At 41.9% G+C, this 22,947-nt stretch overlaps 1 protein-coding gene and 1 long non-coding RNA gene across 4 annotated transcripts in view; one reads left to right on the plus strand and one right to left on the minus strand.

The window, feature by feature from the left end:
* Nucleotides 1-7,389: 7,389 nt before the first annotated feature.
* XYLT1 (xylosyltransferase 1) overlaps nt 7,390-22,947 on the minus strand; it is a 204,608-nt gene continuing 189,050 nt past the window's right edge. For all 3 annotated transcript variants that reach the window (XM_075058584.1, XM_075058582.1, XM_075058583.1), the window contains 2 exons: nt 17,030-17,363; nt 7,390-8,088 (listed from right to left, as the gene is read on the minus strand). In XM_075058584.1, the coding sequence (XP_074914685.1) occupies nt 7,766-8,088; nt 17,030-17,363 (657 nt within the window). In that variant the 3' untranslated portion in view covers nt 7,390-7,765. The remainder of the gene's footprint in view (nt 8,089-17,029; nt 17,364-22,947) is intronic.
* Nucleotides 8,095-14,117, plus strand: LOC142045279 (uncharacterized). Its single transcript, XR_012654556.1, has 3 exons — nt 8,095-10,278; nt 11,704-12,656; nt 13,256-14,117. It is a non-coding gene; the product is annotated as an uncharacterized LOC142045279 (long non-coding RNA).

Raw genomic sequence — 22,947 nt, forward strand, 5'->3', positions numbered from 1 at the left:
CCTAAATATCACCAAGCAGCAAAGTGCTTTTAAATAAAGATGTACATTGCTGGGGCTGAAAATAATACAAGGTGCACAACTATTCCTAAAGACAGCCTTTTTTTTTTATTTTAAAATTCTGCATCTGAAAACACAGTATGACAGAAAGCATTTATATACAACTGCAGTGTTTTTGGTATAATACAGTATTTAATACATCCATTTCTTTTTCTGCAAAAAAATTTGCTTTGTTGGACAAAAAAACCAAACTCCCATTGACAAAGAATACAGCTAAGGCACATTGTTTTCTGCTAAATGAAAGACAAAAGGGTGCAAAAACGGGTAGTGCAATAATTGCTGAAAATCACATTCTACTACAAGAAAAGCATTCTGACTTTGAACTTTGATTACCGGTCAATTTAAGACATTTCAATATCTCATAAAATACTCCTTTAAATAAATAGCAAAATATCTACATCTTTCAGTGTGTTCCATTTGAATTTCCAATTTTTTTTTAAACTTCGCTGTATATACATGGTTTTCTTTTTTCTTATTCAATAGCTTACAAAATATTTCTGTACAATTTTATGCATATTATGATCTATAACAAAATAGTTATTTGTTAAAACTATATTACCACCAGTCTTTGAAAATGACAGAATAGGAATAACTTATTATGGACTATGTTAGGCAATACAAAAATCCAATCAACCCCAAACAAAACCAAAATGACAAAGTCAGAAAAATAATTTCATTAACTCAAATTAATCCTTTTTGTTTCACAAATCTTGTTTTCTGTGTAAACCCTTTTCAGTTGCCTTCAGGTTGTATCCACATCTGAATACCAAAACAGGATAGGATTTGGGATTCCTAAAAGCACTGCAGCCTGCCGGGAATATTGGTGCTACTGGAACACGACAGTTCTCATGGAGAAAAGCATTAAAGAAATCCAACATTTACAAGCCTTAGCAGAAGTCCCTGGTTTCTGCTGACTTTGACAACCTTTGGATGAAGCTCCGAAAGCCAGATTTTTGGAAACGCATTTATGACTTACACAATACAACCAGACTCCTCTATCTTCTAAGTGTACTGTTAGATTCCCAAACATCACTCAAAATCTGGCCCCATATGGTGATATTCTTCAGATTTTAAGACCATACCATTAAGAGGACGTATCTTCTGACAGCTACCGGTACAAATCTGAAAGGAATGCTACTACATCATGTCAAAATGAGTGAAATTACTCCAGAATTTGTCTTCTGCATTTGAGAGCAGTCTGTCCTGTTATAGTCTGAAGATAAATTAAAAGTTATTAAGTCCGTAGTTTGTAGGTAATTAAATCAACCTTCCTTATCTACAGTGAGTTGCAAAAGACAGAGCTCATAATTTCCTAAGGTTTATATGAACGTTTGAGCCTTCCTTTTGCCCAAAGGGAAGGTCATTTTCTTCCCTTAAAGACTGCATTTGTAAGCAATTTCTATTGTATTTGTGAAGCGTAAGCTGACAGCAACACAACTGAGCTGTAATAGAAAACTCAAGGTGCCTTTTATTCATACCACAACAAATGGAAAAAGTGAGCAAGACACAGACAACACCAAACTTCCTAACACAGTTTAAGGCCACATTGAGAAAGGATGAAAGTAAGGCTTTCTTTAAGGGGCAACACACTGGATGCCACAATTGGAACAGACACCGAGCAATCCAAAGCTGATAGGATTCACCCAAGGAAAATCTGAAACAACATCCTAATTTTGGCCAGCCAGTCTGTGCCTTCTTTTGGATGTAAGCAGGAAAATAAAAGGAAATGCCACAGACATCCTCCTCCAGAATATTCCCAGCAAACTGAAGGTGCTCCCCTAGCAAGAGATTGCTGTCTTCTCAGTCGAGGGTGTTAATTACAACAGAACCAAAGACAAGTCATTACAATATACAAATGCAGCGCAATGAACTGCGCCTAGAATTGTCACTCTGTTATCAGAGGCACCTGTACAGTATCTTGCTGTTTATTTGGCAAGGTTACAAATAATGCTTCTAGGTTTTAACAAAGTAGAAAGAGAATTTGCATAGATTGTACATTCAGTTCAAGGAGATTTCTGGTACCTTTTTTTGTTGTTATCAGGTAAACATGTTTGCAGACACAGTGAGGTAGCAGCTGTGATAGCACCCATGAGCAAAAGAAGGTAACCAAGGCAGAAGCAAAGAGCAGAGTGATCTACACGCTACTGTTAGTATAAAGGAACAAAATCAACATGGTACCTGCAGTATCACATCATGAGGGTTAATCGCTGCCAACACCACACTTAACCGGAGACAGCCTAATGCTACCGTGGTTCTGGGTAACATGGGCTGTAAGATCTTGTTGCCTCAATTTTAAATGCTCTCAGCCTGATTCCTCTTCTCCTTACTGTGATGGTGGTGGAGAAGGTTTTCAAAGGCCAGTCTCTTCTACTGTACACCTTCGAAGGGAGTTACAAATCAGAGCATTTGCTTGCTCTTGAAGAGTCTACAGGAAAAAAGGTTATTTCCCTACAAATTCTTCCTCGCTGCCCTTAAGCCTAATTCGCATCCGTTTGGCTCCTCTGTGCCTGGCTGCAGCAGCCACTGCCCTCAGCAGGGGCTCTGCCGTGGGTATTCCTGCTCTCAGTAACTCCTGCTGGGACCCGAAAAGGGCAGTGTCCTGTCCCCTCCAATGCTACATCGCTCCTACCCTCTCTGTAGGCATGGAGCCGTCCTGGCAGAAGCCTGAGGGTTTGGTCTGGAAAGACTTTTTTACATGGTGTTTTCAATTGTCATTTAATATGGGTTTAAGGTAACGTCCCAAAAATCCTTAAGACTATCTTGGAGGCCTTGAATGGTTGAAATAAAAGCACGTATGGATCATCATTATCTTTTCACAAGCAGATTGAAACAAAGGCCAGTGGGAAATGCCGCTAGCCACTTTCTACCAGGTCAGTCTTACTCTGTTGCTGAAATAACCAAACCTACTATTACACATACTAAATACCCAAGCCTGAAAATCAAAAAGATAACTGCTATCACTTTTACCAAGTCCTTCATGTGTGTTAGTACTGAGCTGACTGAAGGCTGCTCTGAAAAGCAAACTTTTCTGATTTGCAGCTAGGGTTTTTGAAGAAGCCTAAGGGATTTGGCTCACAGAAATACAAAACTTCCTGCTCAATGGAAAGCAGTGGAGTTGGCCAAGGTTTCACGTGGCCAACTCCTGAAGCTTTGGGATCTGGGAAGACAACGAGGAGGCTGTGATAGCCAGTGGCAAGCTGGCAGTTCTCTGACAGCTGGGATGAAAGAGAACTAGAGAAATCAACAGAAAGTTGGTGCTCGTTGCCTGGCCACAATAAAAGTCTGGATCTTGTTTTCTTTTTATCTGGGAAGTCAAAGCTGAGATCTCACGGTATCAGCATTTCTCAGCCTTGCTGTGCAGAAGGTGCCCAGTTTATTCAAAGTTTTGTTGCAGCACAATTGTGTCAAACTTTTGCAAAGTTTCAGCATCTTCTTTACCCTTCATCTCCCCCTTTGGTCACGTTTAGAATATCCCAGTTCTGATCCACTGACTTCACTACTCTGTTCACTATAATCATAGCTAAGAGTGATGGAGACTTCATTAGTATTGCAATAAGTGCTGTAGGAGATGGACAGAAGGTGAATCCACATTAGTTGGTCCTTTTGAAGGTGCTGCAGGATCATTGTTAATATGTCATTAAACAACTGTACATGCATTGTGCACTGAAGCCAATACCTAGGAAAGTCAATTTGTAACACACGAATGCACATTCCTGTATCTCTAGGCTTAGCAATAACGAAGGCTTAACAACAGAGATATAGAGGGACTTTCTTGTGTTAACACTTGCTACCATGAAGGCATTGTTACAATTCTCTGCTTGCAGAGAACACAAAAAATGAAGAGCACAAAAAAATGAAGACATAATTTCAATTCTAAAAAAACCCTTGAATATCAGAAAATGAAAATACAAATATTACTACTCAATGTCCAAATGTCATCGAAGAAAGAATTGGACAAATCTGAAAATAAACTGTCATTTGAGCTATTTCTATTAGCCCCAAGGTTTAGCATTACCATATAAACAGGTTTGCATAATGCCAAGACTGACTTTGGACATAATTCATTAAATCACGTATGTAGATGTTCTGCATTTTGCCACATCCCTTTCTGTGTAATACTGATTGATCACAGAAGTGTTACATGGCTATCATGCAGAACGGGCAGGGAATTTAAACGAGCAAAGCATTACACACAGAGGACAAATGTGTGCATATGGAAATACACCCCTCTCCCGCAGAAAGGGATTTTGATCAAAATTGGCTTTCAGTTGGAGTCCTATTCAGCAAGGACTAGCCAGTGTGTTTGGAAAAATAACACTTGCACATTCAAAGGAAGATGCGCAACTTGCTTGTTTGGTACAAACTGCGGGTCCCTGCTCTGAATTCTCCTTTTCACCAAATGTAAGATCTGTGAAGTTATTCTCTTCTAACAATATATAATATTCATCACAGGCTCCAAGTGCCTGCCACTTCAGAACCAGAAAAGCCACTAAGCAGGACGCTGGTCTTAGCAGCACTACTACAGCATCAGCTTGGAGCAAGCTCTGATCCCTGATGCAAAGAGTCTTGCTTTCCACGGTTTTTCTTCACAACTACAGGACTTTGTAAGTCAGACACAGTGTCCCATGTATAACTTATTTATCTGTGTCTGTGTATTAACAGCTATAGTAGAGGTTGTCATTTAGGTCCAAAACTTGACACTGCCCCCAGAAGATGTTCCAAGCACGGCAGCTCAGCCTTTGATGACTTCAAACACATACAGTATTTACTCGCAGCATACTGTCACACGTTTTATTTATGCTGGACTTGACTCTGAAGTCCTTACTCAGCATTAGCACTTCGTGGAAGTTTTGCCTGAGAAAGGACTGCAGGATCAGCCTCTTCAGTTTTACATTGTATGTTTTAACAGCAGCACTGGGATTGCCAGCTTGCTACAAAACTTTGTGTAGATGCTTTTTGTCTTTCAGAAAATAAACACATAAATTTTGTTTTGAAATATTTTAAACCTAGCACATAATATAAATAGATATATCACTAACCATTTGTTTTCTTTCCCTTTTTTCTTCTAAAGCAAAATAATTTGCACCTTACGTTTTAAATGAGAAGTGGCAGATTTTCTTCTAATCACAAAAGAAAGGATTGTTGCCACCTTCTGCTTGGTCTAGTTAATAATGAAAACTTACCAACAAAGCACTTAAAACCATTCCTGCTTAAGAATAAAAAAAGTATCAAATTTAAAAACCAAGTTATCTGCATGCATGTGTGTGGGTGCACCCTTATACATATGCTTATGTGCAAGACAGACTGAAGACTTTGCGACTACCCTCGTAGTCTTACTGAGAACAATCACTGACTAGGATTGTTAATGAATTTTATTGTGTGCCCTATATATGATGTTCTTCATTTAATCTGCAGGGCTTGAACTATGCAGTTGCCACTGCATCAGTGTGAGTAAAGCCCTGGATTTCACAGTGAGGACTGGAGGTCCCCACAAAATTTGAACTTTACGAAGGAATGTTAGATTAAAAACAAGCACTGTTAAAAAACCCCTACTGAATAAGTAATAGCGCTGTGTTTCTATTATATAAACCTGTTGGCAACCCTGCTTTTAAACACGCTTGCCCCTAGAGCTGGTTGAAAAGCTGGAACATCATCTTGACTGAAATATTTCAACCAGCTCTCATTGCTACAAGCTTTCCTAAAACTACAGCTCTCCTGACTGTCAAAATGAAGACAAAAAAAGAAAGGGAGGTGTGAGGGGAGGAAGGCCTTTTCTTAATAAAGGCAGCTTCAGTTAGTAAGATAACATAATCTTCAAGCTGCAAAAGCAGCACCTACTAATTAGTCATTGACTAAAACATAAATAATAAATACCTAAATTGTTCCTTCTATGCATCCATTTTTGTGCCAGATAAACATTTCAATGGTCTGCCTTAATGCCAGCACAGCTGACACTGCAATTTCAAGTCCAAAGCAAACTGCAAATAGCTTTAAACTGGTACTACAGGGAGAGATACTACAAGCCACTGGGATCTGTGTGTTATGGTCATCTTGCAACTGTTGTTTAAAAGGGAATTCAACCTTTCTGTGAGATGTGATTACAGAATGATTTAAGGGTCTATTTCCCTACTGATGTGGACGCTTAACTCTCATCAGCAGAAAGTTAGCCATACACACAGAAGGGTAAAGAGATACCTTATTTTATTACATCAATAGGATTTTTTCCCCTAATTAACCCAATAGCTTTTAATAGCCTTTTTGGGTTATGTTGTTAACAAGAGATTACCACAGCAACAACAACAAAGTGCATGTTTTATGCTAATGTAAAATGCATTAGTTGGAGATGAATCTGCATATAAAACCTGTATTTTTAAAAGTTCTTGGAATGTAAATGAATTTTTTCCCTACTGTAGAAAATGCAGGTTAAAATGATGCGAAACATACCTATTTAAAACAGGATGCAGCCTGCTAGAAACTCTGAAGACAGGCAAGGGCAGTTTGTTGACAGAATAAAGTAAAAGCACTGAGAAACATGGCATTGCTCTCCTTCACATTCAGCTCGTGGCTTTGGTCAGGAACCCATGTCCTGCACAGCCTTCCAGATGCCCTGCACAAGCCTGGAAAGACTCCTCTTCATGAAGAGCTGGCAGATAGGAGATTAAGGGAGGGAATTAGTGTTAAGACTTACTAGCCACTACTCAAACTAGGGAAGAAATGTGTTGCTGCAGATTGAAGTCCTAATTTTACCATTATACTGGTTCCATGCAATCCCACTGCCTGAGAAAAAAACTCAGCTTGGCTCATAAGCAAAATCAGCAAAGGGTGTGAGCAGACACATCACAATCCACCCCCAACCTACACATACACAATTGCTGTACTGGAAGTCTGCGAAAATGCTTAGGTGCTGGTGGGTTTAGAAAAAAACCTGCAGATTTGAAAGGGCTGAAATCCAAAATGCCTCCTTGCTCTTTAAACTAACACTCCTAGCACTCAGACCCTGAACCTGACTGCATGAGACATAGAAGACTAATATAGCAAAACACTGGTTCCATTTAGAGTTTATCATGAAATGAGTCTAAAAAATCTCTGAAAATAATCTGGAAGTTTCTGCTTTTGCTCGTTTTCTCTAACTAGGATAACAACAGACATTAGCTGAGTCCAGCTGTGTTATTAAAAAAAAAAAATGAGGGTGTACCATAATTATTTCACGTTCTGTGAGGTAATGCGGCCATACAGGCTCTAGCCTGGAGTAACCAACCTCCCCAGGAAGCCTAAGCAGAAGGGAATTTTGCTGTGATTTATTCATGGTAGCAAAATAATGAAAGCCTATGAAACAGCAGAGGTACAGACAAATTTATTTTTAAAAAACACTTTTAGCAGCTGCTCCTTCACTGCCCTCTCCAGGGCTTGCTGCTACTGTTTGGAAACCCGCAGAGGCAGCTTGTGCAGTACATGTGGTACAGCTGGGGACGCACGGGACAGCAGAGGCTGCGGGATGACCAGAGCTGCTCCTGACAGAGCTGATGGAGAGGGCAGTGCCAAAGGCCTTGTCAGAACTTTTTTTTTTTTTTTTAAATGAATTATATTGCAATAAGTAACAAAAAACTATAATGTTCCCTTAGGTTTCTGAACTCTGGTGCGAAGTTCACATATGAGCAAGGTTAAATTCCCTTTTAAAAACCTATGCCGGAGGAGAGCATACCAGATGCTACCTCAAGCGACCATCGGGTTTGACGGGGCCCAGCTCAGATTTGGGGTCCGGGCTCAGGGAGCTCCAGGCTGTCTGAGCGCAGCCCTGCATGACTGGGCAGGCGGTGGGGCCGGCACTGCAGATGTCCATGGCCGACCAGACGCTGCCAACCAGAGAGTCCACCCAGGCTTCCAGCCGGGCGCCCACGAGCCCCGCATTCCTCTTGGCCTGCTCCACGCGGGCGGCACTGATGGGGATGTTCAGGACGGGGTTCAAGCCCTGGAAGCTCTGCTCCATGTACGCGTTCTTTGGAGGCCCGCTGTGATACTTCACGGCTTCCTCTGGAAATGCAGAAATAAACCCCAAAGTTAGTGCCTTAAGAAAACCCAACCCAAACCTTCAGGATCTAAGGGTACAGCAAACAAAAAGCAAAAGTTAGTGGTGTGCTACAGTCCACTCCCCCAGCACTGAGGACACGCTGCATCCCAAGGACAACGGGCTGTGCTCAGCTCTGCAGCTCCTCACGCTCACCGCTACGAGCTCCGCTCACCGTGCTGCTAACCCTGCAAGCGCTGCGTTAGCAGGGTGAAGCACCGAGGCTGAAAGTAGCGTCGTCCTTATTACCATCACGTACAACCGGCGTCCCCAGAGCTGTAGGACGCCCAGGCACGACAGAGCTGTTTGCACAGCACAACAAAAAGGCAGGCCCAGCCGCGAGGGCGTCCCAGCTACGAGCTCCTGCCTGTACCTGGAGCCTGATCAATGTGCAGCTCCTCCTCAGGAGAAACCCGTTTTGCATTCAGAAGCTAATTATGCCTCTTTCACGGCAGAAGAAGCCTGGGAGATAAGCCCCGTGCAGCTGAAGTTACCCCTGTGGACACTCAGAGAATGCTGTGCTTTGAAATCAGGAAACAGTTCAAGGACGCTTGGTGTGAGAAGGCTGCCGACCCTCGTCAGACCTTCAAGTGCTATCATTGATTTGTCTAGGAGGAAGAGCCAAGATCTCAGCCTGTTTTTCTTCCTAAACTGATGAACTTTGCCGTGCTGTGAAGTCATAACATTTGTTAGCTCAATCTGCCTCCAAAAACTGGTGGTGCCACTCCTGGCACTGGAAGCACAACACCATGGCCTTGGACAGACCGGACCCACGATGAAACATGTGTACCCTCAGCATCATCCCTGGAAGTGCTCCAGTCTCGCTGGGAAAGTATTCTCTCATTACAATTATATTTCAAGCTCTTGTACCGAATAATGGATCACGACCATTTCCTAATGACGCTTTTCTTTGCACTGTGGTTGCTTTCCTTACAGTAACTCTTCTACCTCAGAAAAATGCAGTACATTGCCACAAATCTGTAATATTGCAGTAAAAAATCATTGTCAGGCTGTAAGAATGCCTTCAAAGACCGTGAATTGGACACTGTGGGTCAGACCACCCTTGTCTAAGGCTGGCTGATTGCTTAAGTTCTGTGAACACACCAAGGTGCTGATCATAAAATCAGAATGGGACCCTCCAAAAATGCTGAGTGCTTCTTGGGAGTAAATTTTCAGCCATTTCTTTCTGTTCTCAGCTGACTTCCCTAGCATCCTCGCTCCGGCAGCACAGAGGATCTGTTTAGCTCTGCCAACATACACACTGTCTAGAACACAAAATGGGCCCATTCAGGGTGCCCTAGGGTAGGAAAGCCACCGCGCTCAGATAGCGTTTAGAGGCCAGGAATTACATATTCACGGCTACAATTCTTTCCACATGTCCTTGCTGCTTGCACTGCAGCCTGACACTGAGTCCTTTCTTCCATGCAGAGGACAGTATCTCAGGCACTGGCAATAAATCAGTACATTTATTTAGAGGGAAAAGGGGCATTTAATTGGAACTTTACTGTTACATTTGCGAAGTCTTTAATGTTAAATACTGTGTTAGTCCATTACTTCAAATACCCTATTAAATTAGTTCGGCACATCCCCATCATCATTATACATCACTTAACTGTTCCTGCGTTTATCTAACCCCCTCTTTTTATTTTACGTGGTAGATATCCACAATAACCTCTAGTCAAAATGAGTTTATTCCATGCACACATATGTCAGAAGTGTGCTCTGCCAAAGCACTGCAGTTTAAGAAACAGAACAAGTACACATGATTAAATTTCCTCCTTTGGAAGCAATTAAATATGGAAGACTGTTTGTCAACATATTAATTAAATAGGAACATTCTAAATAAAAATCCCCAAACAAATAAGAGTTGGCATTACTAGCAGGATCATCTGATTGAAACAGGCAATTCAGAAAGCTTGTTGAATTAAAGTCTGTTGTGCATGTGTTTAGTGCATGGAACAAGAGAGATCTTTTTTCAGACAAATAACAGGATGAAATGGAACTTGCTCTTCTCTCTGGCTCAGCCTCGCACTTGTTCCAGGCTTCAGGACTTGGTGGATTATCAGGACTGGAAGGAATGAAATCTACAGAAACTGTAGGACCCAGTGCTTGGCAATGCAGCGGATCATCTTTATCTGTGACCCTTGTTCCTTAAGGTCAGTAGGCTGCTTTTGCTAAAGTAAAGGTGATAACCTCAGCATCTTCAACACATTTACATTTCTCCACTCTGGTATTGCTGTAATTGTGTCGGACACGCTGTGCTTTTCACACCAGCACACCGCGGTTTTGTGCGGCAGCACTGACTGACTGCCACGCTCTGCTCCCAAACTGGCTGCGCTGGCAGGTACAACAGTAGTAGCGTATAGTGGGACTGAAGAGAAACTTTTTTAAAAAGCCACACACAAACATCAGCAGATAGGAGAAAAAAAGACTGCTGAGGACAGTATTAAATGGAACAAACCACTATGTTCTTCAGTGTGTTAAGGGCACCACTATGTTTTTCAGTGTGTTAAGGGCTACTACTGTGTACAGTGAAAACGTGCTTCTCTGAGGTGACACATGATGCAACCCTGACATGGTACTGGTAGGGGATTGTCTAGCCCCACAACAGAACGAACACCCCAAGTTAGGTGTCTGCACGTCCTATGAAGAGCTGGGTAACAGCAATCTGAGTGCAGAGCTACGCATCTCAATCTATAGAAAAAGCTGAGGATTCAACCAGAACCCTCTCCTGGATCCTCCAAGTCTTTGTTAAAAAGTTCACACAAGAAAGTAAGGAGGATGCTGCTCATCCAAGCTCTGGCAGATGTAGGCTATTCCTCTTTGCCTTAAAGGAAGAACGACAGAGCGCCATGTCTCTACAAGAGACATGACTCTATAACTTAGTGTGCTGGGATAGGAGAGGGACAGTGTGGATCCCAAGCCCTGAAATACTGTGTAAAAGGAGGCTGGAGCTACTGGGCATGCTTTTAAAGCACTGACACTTCAGTCCTTGCTCATGAAAAAACAAAGAACGTAAGGCTTGCCCCTACGAGATGTGTGTTTAGACATTTAAATCTGTACACTTAGAGCAACCAGTTCAAAATTAGCTGAATTGCAGACATTAAGCCAGATTTCTTTGCCAGCAAACACATCCAAATAGCCCTTTGACTTCAGGAGGACATGTATCAATGCAAAATATACTCCATTGACTCTAAATTATGGCTTTAAAAAAATGAGTTATTTTTGTCCCCCGATTTTTGTTTGCTTTTCACTCTGGGAGGGCACTTCATTTCTCAACAGACTTTTCTTGATATAACTTCTTTGGACTAAATACACAGCCTACAGTCAGCCACATAGCCTTGGATTTCAGCATTTTTGTGTGGGTTTGTTCTTCATTTTGCAGAAAAAGCAAATGAGTTTAGACAGAGTGGGCTAAGGAATGAAAAATGTGGTTACCTTGGTACACATTAAGGCGCTAGACCTGTGGTTTTTTTAAAGCAACACAGAATGTACAGCTTTATTTCTTTACTTGAATTGTGTTGAAACCCTCTGGCAAAGAGGTAATTTTTTATTGACATTTTGTTTGTTTTCTCTTGCAGCAAACAAGACAGTGCTGCATTTGCTCATTGTGAAGCTAATCGACTCCTTGTCAACTGGATCTGAACTGAATTTCAAAGCAAATCCCTGTCTTCAGGGTTTTTCTTGGAATGAGGATTCCAGGGCATGTCTACTCTTCTGCAGTCATGCACTTGTGTGCTGCTATTATTGCATTTATCAAGAACACGTCATGTTAATTCTGGTTAATTTAAAGAAATCACAGCAGCTCTGACACAAGTTGCCACCCACTTTATAATCCGTATAGATGCAATTAGAATTGATTGAGCCACTGCAAACAACCAATGGCAAAACAAAGGTTTCCCAGTATATACTTAATTAAGATGATCTATAAATATGGATTAGGTTAAAAGGCCTTTGAGATGCATGCATGCATCGCAGTATGTCTGCTAATGCTGTCAAGCCTTTGAAAGAAGTGGCTGCAGTTAGAGGGCACAGGGACCAGGAGCTGGCGTTTAAGGCTCCCTGACCCTGGAGCAGCAGAGATCAGAAGCCAGCCCCATGTCTGGGGCATTTGATCAAGCTAGGAACCAAACATGAAAGGTCTCTCTTAAGGCAAAGAAGGAGGATGCTCTTCTTCACTGCCCTCCTTGTTTGAAGGAAGAATGGTTTTACTTATTTATTTATTTTCAATCCAGTGTTTAGTATCAGCTTGAGGTTTGGGGCTTTTTCTGCCCCAGAAGTAAATCTGCCCACCGGCTCACAGTAACCTATTTAGCTTTAATGAAACAGGTACTATACATTAAACGCGTGACAACTCATTATAGTCACTCCAGCTGGGAGATCGCTGTGGAAACTTTGCCATGAATATAAACTCAAATTTAAAAAAGAAATTGCTTTGGCTTTTTCTCTGCCCCTCTCAGTGCCCCTGGGAGACATGTGTGATCACACTTGGCATGACTGCTTCACACGGACTTTGTAAAGCGCAGAAGTGCGGGTAAGTGGGATGATGTGGATGCAGAGCCAACCTCTACTGAATTCTCTGTTTTCTTAGGAATTGAAATCTACTTGGTAGCTTGGATTGTAGTCTGTGAACTGCTGGCTAAATGCTCTGAATTATACCTGTTGTTTGGCTCTGCCTCTCCAGTCCCTACACAGGGGACCTGGACATCTGGCTTCGAGTCTCCAAACCGTGCTTAAATCCAGGCTGCCTAAAGCAGGCAGCAAGAAACCCCCATTTCTGTCTGTTATCACCGCTAGTGATCTTCTTTCTACTGATCTTCTCCCTGTTTTGTCTCCTCCACGTTACATTCCCTCTCTGTCTTGGCACAATTTAATCCCAGGGCATCCTGCTGGTCCTTGGCAGCCCTCCCGTGTCCTTACAATGAGCACAGAGTACTCGGCTTTAACACACTCAGCCATATGGTGAGAAACTCAAAATCACCATTTAGAAGAAGAATAAAACAGAATCTGGCTGTGCAGGATGTAGGGGGAAGGAGACACTGGTGGAGCAAGTGAACCTGATTTCTCCGAATGATTTATCTCACAAATTCACTTAATCTTCCCTTTCTTTTCTTTTTTTCTTTCTCCAACCAGGCAAACACTTGAAGGCACTCTCAAGCCAGAAGATCTACTGAAGGCAGACCTGATCAATGACACAACTCAAACTAGAGAAAACAGACACAGATTTGGATGGTTAAACCACGACACAGAGGGGCAAGAGGAGCAAGAAAGGATAAAAAACATTAGATTCTAGACTTCCCACTGAAACAGCTTTGGAAACCTCGTTTACAGTGGAAACACACAAACCTCCCAGCATACTCAGTAATTCCATGTAAGATTTGATCTCCATTTTGAAAAGGTCAATAAATCTGTGTTTTTAAAACAATTTACATTGTCAGTTATGCATATCTCAACACAATATCAAACACCTGCTTTTGATTTTCCTTTACGGTTTTACTTGCATGCACAGACTTTAGGCCAAAATTAATAAATAAATGGGAATAGAAAAATGAATAAACTAGCTGCATATGTTGTTTTTATAAATGGCTAAACAAAACATCTTTGCTGGTGGCTGTGCCATGATTTTTTTATTTTTCACAGAACCAGAGAATCACAGACTGGTTTGGGTTGGAAAAGATCTTAAAGATCATCTAGTTCCAACCCCCTTGCCATGGACAGGGACACCTTCCACTAGACCACATTACTCAAAGCCCCACTCAACCTGGCCTTGAACACTTCCAGCAATGGGACATCCACAAATTCCCCAGACAACCTGTTCCAGTGCCTCACCACCCTCACAGTAAAGGAACTTCTTCCTTACATCTGACCTAAATCTACCCTCTTTCAGTTTAAAGCCATTACCCCTTGTCCTATCACTACATGCCCTTGTAAATAGTCCCTCTCCGGTTTTCTTGTAGCCCCCCTTTAGGGACTGGAAGGCTGCTATACGGTCTCACCAGAGCCTTCTCTTCTCCAGGCTGAAAAACCCCAACTCTCTCAGCCTGTCTTCATAGGAGAGGTGACCCAGCCCTCTGATCATCTCAAGTCCTTTCCGCAGGGTTGCTCTCAATCCACTCATCGCCCAGCCTGTATTTGTGCTTGGGATTGCCCCAACCCATGGGCAGGACCTTGCACTTGGCCTTGAACTGTATTCTGAATTGTAATCATGAATTTTGAGTCATGATACAGGAATGAACAGGTTTTGCTTTGATTATTCAAAAGAGGAGCAAATGGCTCCCTTCATGATGCTGGGAAGCCAAAAGCAACTTTTCCTTGTTGTACTCCACGCTGAAGTGATGTGTAGACAAGGAATTAGGAAATATAGTGATTGTTGTCATGTCCATGCTCTCAAGATACAAGATTTTAGTGGCTGCTGTGCTGCTGCCAGATTTGTGCAAACAATTTTTAGAATGACACAAACAAATTACACACAAGACCATGGACAGATTTTCCTGTATGTAACTACGTGGACTCCAGTTTCTATGTCTGGAGTATATGAGACATAGGGGGCTGAATCATTATCAAGCAAATGACATGCAAAGTGGTATAAAATGTATCAGTCATTCAAAAAGCTTCTGGAGTAGCAAATTGCTTTCCAGAGTAATCCTTCTGACAAGAGCTATAGCTTATTTTTCCCTCTTTTTTTTGGGGTGTGTGTGGTGGGTGTGAAGGAGGGTGGTTGGAAGAACAAAATTTTAAAGAAATCCCTAATAAAACATATTCCCCTATTCTGCTGACAACTCCTGGCTAAGTCTGATGTATGTTTTATTTTCAGGGTTAAGACAATAATACTATTCCTTCATTTTAGAAGACTTTTGGCAGCTTTCGCATTGTTTACAACAGTAACAGAAATTGTTCTTTTAGAAGTTCTAATTCTTCTGTCATATTCTCACAATGCCTTTATTTGGCAGAGAAAAATATATTTAAATAATAAAGTGGTGACAAACTGACAAAAGCTGGAAATCAAAGCTAAATGACAATTGCCTGCACAGCGCACAATAGTGTCACTGAGACAGAAAGCCTTAAAAAACCCAAACAGGAATTTGCATTGTAAATACAATTCTAACTACAGTGGAGTGTCACTATCTGCCCCTGTAATTAATTTTCTTCTTTACCTTCATGCCTCAGACATCTGGAGATTATACATCACACCATCAGTAGCAAATCACTCCTGAGGCTTTTTTCCTAGATAATACTGTTCCCAAGCTTTATACTTCATTCCAATAGTAGGTTCTAGTTACCATATGAATGAACAGGGCTCTTGAACAAAAAATATGAGCCAGATCTTCTCCCCGTGTATCAATGAGCAATACAGCATAACTCCATAATTTCAGTGGAATTATTTCAGATTCAGAGTTTGGACCAAAGGGAGTTTTGCCTTTACACCATAAAGTGTGGGGTCATGGCTGAAGTCTGAGACATGCTTAACTGTCCACAGGACTCTCACGTTATAGGGAAAAGCAGCAAGGTTGCTGGCTACATGACACATTTTCCATCCAATTTATGCCTTAACTGTTTAATTACCAAAGAATATGGAATTAATTAATTTCCAGGAGACGATCAGCAACAGCTGCATTTAGAAGTAGGTTGCCTCAAACTTTAAAAATGTATTCCTTCCACACATTGTTTCTTCACAATTTATCATTGCCTATTAGCTAATAACAGCAGCAGGTTGTTGGTAGTTTAGTTTCTGCTTAAGAAACGATGCCACCAAATGTTAGAAGAAATCAGTAACTTAGCTCTTCTGCTGAGAAATATGTAGAATCAAGCTCCTGTTGAGCAAGATAAGGGCCACATTAGCTCTCAGCAGTTGTCTGGTGGTGTTTGCATTACAGAAGCAGCACATTATGCTGGAAGGTAAATGCCTGACTCAGTTTATTTGCTGCCTTGTCAGGAAGAAGAACTTCTGAAAACTTAATAGGATCATTCATGTATCTAGCAAATTTAAGATGTCTAAAGTTATGAATATTAATACTGGGCAGATGGAGGCACTTGAGCACATTAAGAGGAACGGTAAAGATATTCATAGCAACAAACTTGTTTTGATCTTACTGAATAAGGAAACAGGTATGGCTACAAAGCATTCTCTCTTCTCCCAGCCCAGTGCCCCCGGCACTGGCTGAAGACCCTAATGCTCAAACAATGCCCAGGCCACTGCAAACTGCTGCTGGAGCCTGTAGACGCTGCCAGCCCGAGAATGACCTCTGTATTCGGATGGCTCAGGGCTGCTGTGGCAGGGAAGAAATTAGTTGCTTTCTAAAAATGTCAGCGTAGGTCTGACAGTGTACTTACTGGGATTGCTGTATCCATAGATATTTCTGTAACACAACTGTTTGGTATGTACTGAGCAGGTTTTGGCAGGTATCAGGCAAGAGTGAATGCCTGGACCTGACAATATGTCAGGTGAGCTCTGGCCTAGGGTAATTTCGTCTAGTTCAGCATTTTGTGTATTAATGTGTTTATCATTAAACACATAGACTTTGTTACAGTTTTATAACAAACATCTGTAACTCTTGATGAGTAAATATGAATGAAAAGCAGCAGAGAAAGGTCCATTTTTCTTTCTGTTTCTAAATGATGGCTTTTATGATAGCTGTTAGATTACTGAGAGTCTGAAGTTCTCTGGATTCTGAACTGTGCATACTTTAAAGATATAAATAGCCTTTTGTTCAAAGTGGCTGTGTTTTACAGACTGCATACAGACACTTCCGCTTGTCTTAGTGCAACAATTTCTTCTGATTTAGTATCTATAGAATTCTTTTCTTTTCGCCTTTACCAATACAGTGCTACTTCATTTTTAACAGCAGCCTTTAGAGTGAATACAGACACAGTAACTGTATTATTCCTGTACCAAGTAATAGAACTTACCTTGTTTGATAGGCTGCCGATTAGAGAAGGTGAGAGGAGTAACAAGGAATTTGGTTTCAGCTACTTGTACCCAGTGGTGCAGAATTTTTATTGTCCAGACACCAGGTCGCAGGGGCAAATTCAAAGGTGGTTTGTAGTGAGTAAATTCGGCACTGGATTCAATAAGAATGTCATACGTTGCTGCAATTACATTAACAGGATCCACCCAAATGACAGTAACGGTGACGTTGGGGCCTTTTCCCCATTTCTGCATGCCAACTGGCTCATCTGTCGGCCCGAGGAGTCCTCCGAAATTCCGGAAAAGCCTTTCCTTGGCGTCCCATTCGGTGCCAATCTGAAATCAAAGACCACATCGCTGCTAACGTCATCTCTGTAAGCATCTAAGACCCTTACATCAAATAAGGGCTCAAGACACACAAATCATATTTCTCTAATGACATGAATTATGCATACATAAAAAGGTTGATGGCAACACAACCTAAGATCATAATGTGTACACAAATTGTGAGACAACCTTGAATGCAAGGTTTGTTTTTTTGGTCCAACTGTCCACTTTTGATTGATATAAAGGTTTTATTTATTTTAAGAGTGACATAACAGGCTATAGCAGCTCTCCTTTTCCTCCACGTGGAAGCAGCCAGTAAAGGACCAAGCCTAGTGACTGAACAAAGGCTATACATAGAAAAAAATATGACCCATCATCTCCTGGGACATGAAAATGTATTATACATTTCAGAGACAGACCCTGCAGTAGAGACCTACCCAGTTACTGCTAAGACCAAGGAAGAGGCTTTTGCTGACTTTAGGGCAAGTCATATCAGGTCCTTTACTACAATCTCTAACCATGAGATGCTGTCTTCCTTGCACTCCCTTCTTGCCTGATGTGGGAAGTTATTTCTGGTAAACTCTTTTCTTACTGTCATAATAGTGACATTGTTTTTTATTTATTCACTAACTAACAGTAAAGCAGCTGATTCACAATCTAGTGTAAATATTTAATGGACCTTTCTTTTTCCTAGCAGCTTTCATATTTCAATGCTCTTTGTATGAATTTTAATGGTTCACCCATAAGCCACAGGTTGATACAAACTTACAGGCTGTTGCCATTAATACTTGTACACTACTGAAAATAAGCATCTTTGAACAGATAGTGTGAAAATACAGTAACTGGCCTTCTTAGGCCAACTGAAAGGCTTTTTACTGTCCCAACACTAAATCTAGCACGTGTTTATGAGGCTGACCGTTAACAAACCACTTCTGCCAATTCTCAAGAAGCCAACCTGGTGGACCACAGTATTGAAGGCTGCAAATTTGCTTTTGGAGGAAGTGCCCACCTTGTTTGTCCCCTGAGGTCCTGTTCCCATGATCTCAAATCAAAGGTGATCAATATCAAACACAAAAAGATTTGAGGGACCCCATTTGAAGTGAAGAACAGGGGGACCCCTTGGCTCCTTTTGGCAAGCAGACATCTGATGTCATTCCTTGGAGAGACATATAAATGTTTTGGCCAGCCTGGTACTGAATGCCCTCATAGTCCTTCAGGTCTTCTTTGGCCTTAAATCTCCAAACAAACAGTGTAGATGACCTAGGAGTTGATTTGTTCCCTACACAGAAACCATGGGATTCTCTCAAGCAGTCTCCAGAGGCCCATGCACACACAGACAGGATCCCCTCTTTCAGCATATGTGGATACTGAAGATTTCCCCCACACAGAGCTGTCCTTGTCCCTAATCTTCACCTCACATGGGTATGGTCAGAATCTGCTTTCCGGAAAGCATAACAAATAATTGTAGCTCATTTGCTTCAGAGATTTTTCTTCTGGATTTCATCTTATTTCATAAAAGAATAAGTGGTTCCAATATAATGCCAAAATCCCCCTAAATCCGTAAAACATAACAATTACCTGATGCCTACTACCACTGATACCTATACTGGAAACTGTCCAGTCCCCAATGCCTTCTAAATAAATCACTGTGGTTGGAAGACAAATTACAGGAGGACTGCAAGCAAAAAGCTACAAGGCCAGTAGAATAAAAACCTACTGTCCTAAATCCATCTGTCATCATACAAATTCCTCCTACCGGACTATGACACTGCAGAATATGAGACAAAATGAGCCTTCCGCTACTCTGCAATCAACACAGCGGAATCGCTGGTATTTCAGAGGTATTTCACCTAGCACACCAGCTAATCAAACCAGACAGTGTAGCCCAGATATCAGACCCAAGCATCGACTGCCTCGAGGAGCTGTCAGTGCGTACTCTCCTGACATGACTGACTGAATATGTATGGAAATAAGCTGAGAAAGAAAATTTCCTGACCAGATCTTATTATCTACTCCGCCAACCCTCACCGAGCGCAGCCATGTCACACCTACCGGAGCTCAAGGGACCTGGAAATAATAAAGCCACAACATGTGAAACAAATCTATACCCTCCTGGGCAAGGAAAAGCCTATAAGGAAGCTCTTTCCACCACATTTGATATTTCTTACTGAAGAACTCCTTGAAGAAAGCTTACTTCATCCTCAAAAATTAAACATTCCTCCCTGACATCCAACTATTTCCACCTCTTTAGTCTCTCATCCCTGGGAAAAGAAATCAGAAAGTTACAGTGCCCAGGCTCCAGCCTCCAGGTGACACTGCTCAAACACCAGGCTGCGCAAAAGATGTTGAGAAGTGTTCACATGTGCAAAGGTTTATTAGAGTGGACTGTAGAAGAGCCAAGGTTGCTTTTGGGGAAAAACTGCAACAAAATTGTTGGCTGGTTTTTAAGCTTTCTGCAGACATCTTACTGGGTTCCCTAATGTAAACCAAAAGTTACAGCCAAAGGGCAGGAGAAGAGGGGGAGGAAGGGACATGCTGGTGGCAATTGCTCCCCCTAAGAGCCTGTCACAACACCACTGTCAGGGTGCAACAGATCAGGCCCTCAGCAAGGCAAAAGGAAGGCACCTGGGCACCCTGCAACCCCCCGCGTGCCCCCGAGCCGGGGCTCAGACCAGACAAGGTGCTGACACCGCTTCGGGCTGCGTACCACAGGCACCGAAGGGAAGGGAAGGGAGCTGCACACATCTATTTACAGCATCTGCCCTTTATGTCCAGTTTTCAGCTGGGGGACATACTTTTCCATGCTGCACAGTTTACAGTACAAGCTGGTTTCAGAAGCACAGTATTTTAAAGGGAATTTTACTTAAAGCACTAGTTAGAGGTTTATACATCTTCCCTTGAACTCTGCACAGCTGAGTTCCCAGTACTGAGATGTCTGATTTTACAGGCCAAGACATACTACAGTCCTACAATATTTTTCATAGCCCCTTAAAACATTGCAAGTAGGCTTTCACTTTCAAATGGAATACACCAAGCATGGGATGGAATCAAGCAGTAATGAATATCTGATAAATTATGAAGGGATGTGGCACAGAAACTGACATTTTCCACATCATTATTTTAATCACCATGATTTTGGGTTTCAAGAGCAGGCACTGTGCACAGGGTATGTTTGGAAAGCTGGAACTCTCTCATTGGCTTAAAACCGCTGTTTCTATCTCTGTTCAGTCCCAAGATAAAATTTTCCCAAGATAAATTATGTCTTGATTATGGGTTTGTGTCTCATTGCTCACTACAAACAGGACCATTAGGTTCACACAATGCACACTAATTGCCTGCCACCTAGTTTATTTTATTCTCTGTGATGAATCACAAGTCTTAACAAGACCAGAAATGAACTTAGTTTTCAACTGATATACGGTGAGCTGAGACTTTTAGTACTGTACAGCAAATCAATCTTCTACCCTCCATGTAAAGTTGTCATGAACCCAGGCTGGTAGGATACATACTGTGTACATTGTGCACAAGCCAATTTTAGAAGGTGTGGGTGTTTCATGCTTGGAAATCGTCTCTCTTGGATTTCCTGTAAGTTTATTTTATTTTACTCAGCCCAAGACTGAGTACAGGAGCTGTGCGCCATTGCAATGCTATCATTAACCCCACTGGTCGTTAGGCAGTCCAGACTGCTGATTTTTTTCCACTTGTCTTTATGTGGTGTATGGCAAAATCTGCTACTTGGGAAGCAAAGTCTGAGCAGCAAAGCAAAAGAGCAGAGCGCAGAAGAGCTGACTGGAGAGATCCTGTCATCTCCGCTGCAATTTCAGTCGTGCATCAGGGTCACAAATATACCTGGGAGCACAATTCGATGCAGCATATTTGTGCTCTTCCTGCTGGCCCTGCCGGTGTGAGCTGGGAGAGGGAAGAAAGCTGCCAGCTAAAAAGGCCCCATTCAGTTTTAAATTTCTGCCAGATCATGGGGTGAAAGTTATTGAAGAACCAGCACTTATGTGTCCCAATAAGCACAAATCTTAATTTTCTTTTCTGGTGCTTAACCTGTGAACACTGATGCCCTCATCTTAGCTGAACTGCGAAGTTTGTCTTACACTTGCTGGACTTTGACAAAGAAGTGGCATTTTAATAAGCAGTAACAGATCAGAGGGTTTCCAGCCACACTAAAGCTGAAGAGGTTAATGCTGGATTTATACCAGGGTAACAGAGAATAATTTGGCTCAGAGGCAGAGATGCCTGCAGGCCAAGGGAAGGCAGAAAGTAAAGTAAACAATTAAGAAATGATTAAATTATTTACTTTGTACCTGCTGGTCTTTTAAAATATGAATCATCTATGAAAGGAGAGGATAATTAAAGAGTTTAGGCAAGAAGAAATAATGAAAACAAGTAAGCAGCCACTAAAACTCTTTTTGTGCATTTCAAATAGAAGAAAATGTTTCCTTAGCCTGGAAAAAGCTCACCACTGATTAAATCCTTCCCATGCTTTGCACTCACTCAGCTTCACTGCAGCAGCAGTTCCTACAGGGCTGCTTACAGACCAGCTGTGGTCTATGAGGCCGTGAAGAGCAGCTCATTAGTCCCGTGGGATCCGGGGATCCTCCCTGCAGGGCGACACACTCCAAAGAGCTGTGGGCACAGCGCAGCGAAGAGGCCACCCGCATGCCACCACCTCCCCTGTCAGGGGAGGCTGACACCGGGCACTGCTGCTGCAGGACATCATCAGTCAGGTTCATGCTTGCCGCAGGGCTAGTTTTGGGGAAAAAAAGGTGCACTGGGGCCAGGGGGGACCTGGCAAGTGGCTAGCGAGTAAATTCTGGTCCCAGGTTTGTTTCCTTCTGTCAACTGCAGTTGTCAGAGGTCAGACGTAGTCTTTCTAAGTATTTCTGAGTTCCAGAATACAGAGATCGATATATTTCTTTTCATCACAGAATTAGAAAAAAACTCTTCTTGCTGCCAGCTCGGTTGCTTTCAAAAGAAAGACCCAGAGCAGGCATCAGGATGAAAGTCAGATTAAAAGTACCAAATAAACAGCAGAAATACTCCTACAAATCACAAGAATTAAAGCTTGTATGACCATTTATCACTGCATGAAATGGCAAGCCTACCATCAGACACATTGATAAATGAAACACACTTTCCATCCATCTCTTTAATGGCACATTAGTGTCATGGATTTGCCATGCACACCAAAACACTGAATCCTACCTAGGCATGTCTTAATTGCCCAAGAAGATAGTAATTTATGGACTTAGCCATAATGACTAGAACACATTTGTTCAATCAATTTTATACCTTAATTGAAATTTGTGGCTTAACAAGAAAAATCATGAAATTAACTACTCAGACAGTTATATCTTTAAAACAGAACACAGATGTCAGGTTCTATTAGTGGTCAACTTTCTTGATATATTTTAGGGTACTTTTTTTACACTCTGTGTCAGATCCCGAGACAAATTCCTAGAAGAAATAACAGGATTTGTGGGGAAACCTCAGCCACCGCTGTGAGAATTTTCTCTTTTGTGTTACAACATCAATATTCTGCTCACATGTGGCATCGGTGCCTGACTATCACTAATTTTGTGAG

The sequence above is a fragment of the Buteo buteo genome, chromosome 27 (assembly GCF_964188355.1).
Source record: "Buteo buteo chromosome 27, bButBut1.hap1.1, whole genome shotgun sequence".
NCBI lineage: Eukaryota > Metazoa > Chordata > Aves > Accipitriformes > Accipitridae > Buteo > Buteo buteo.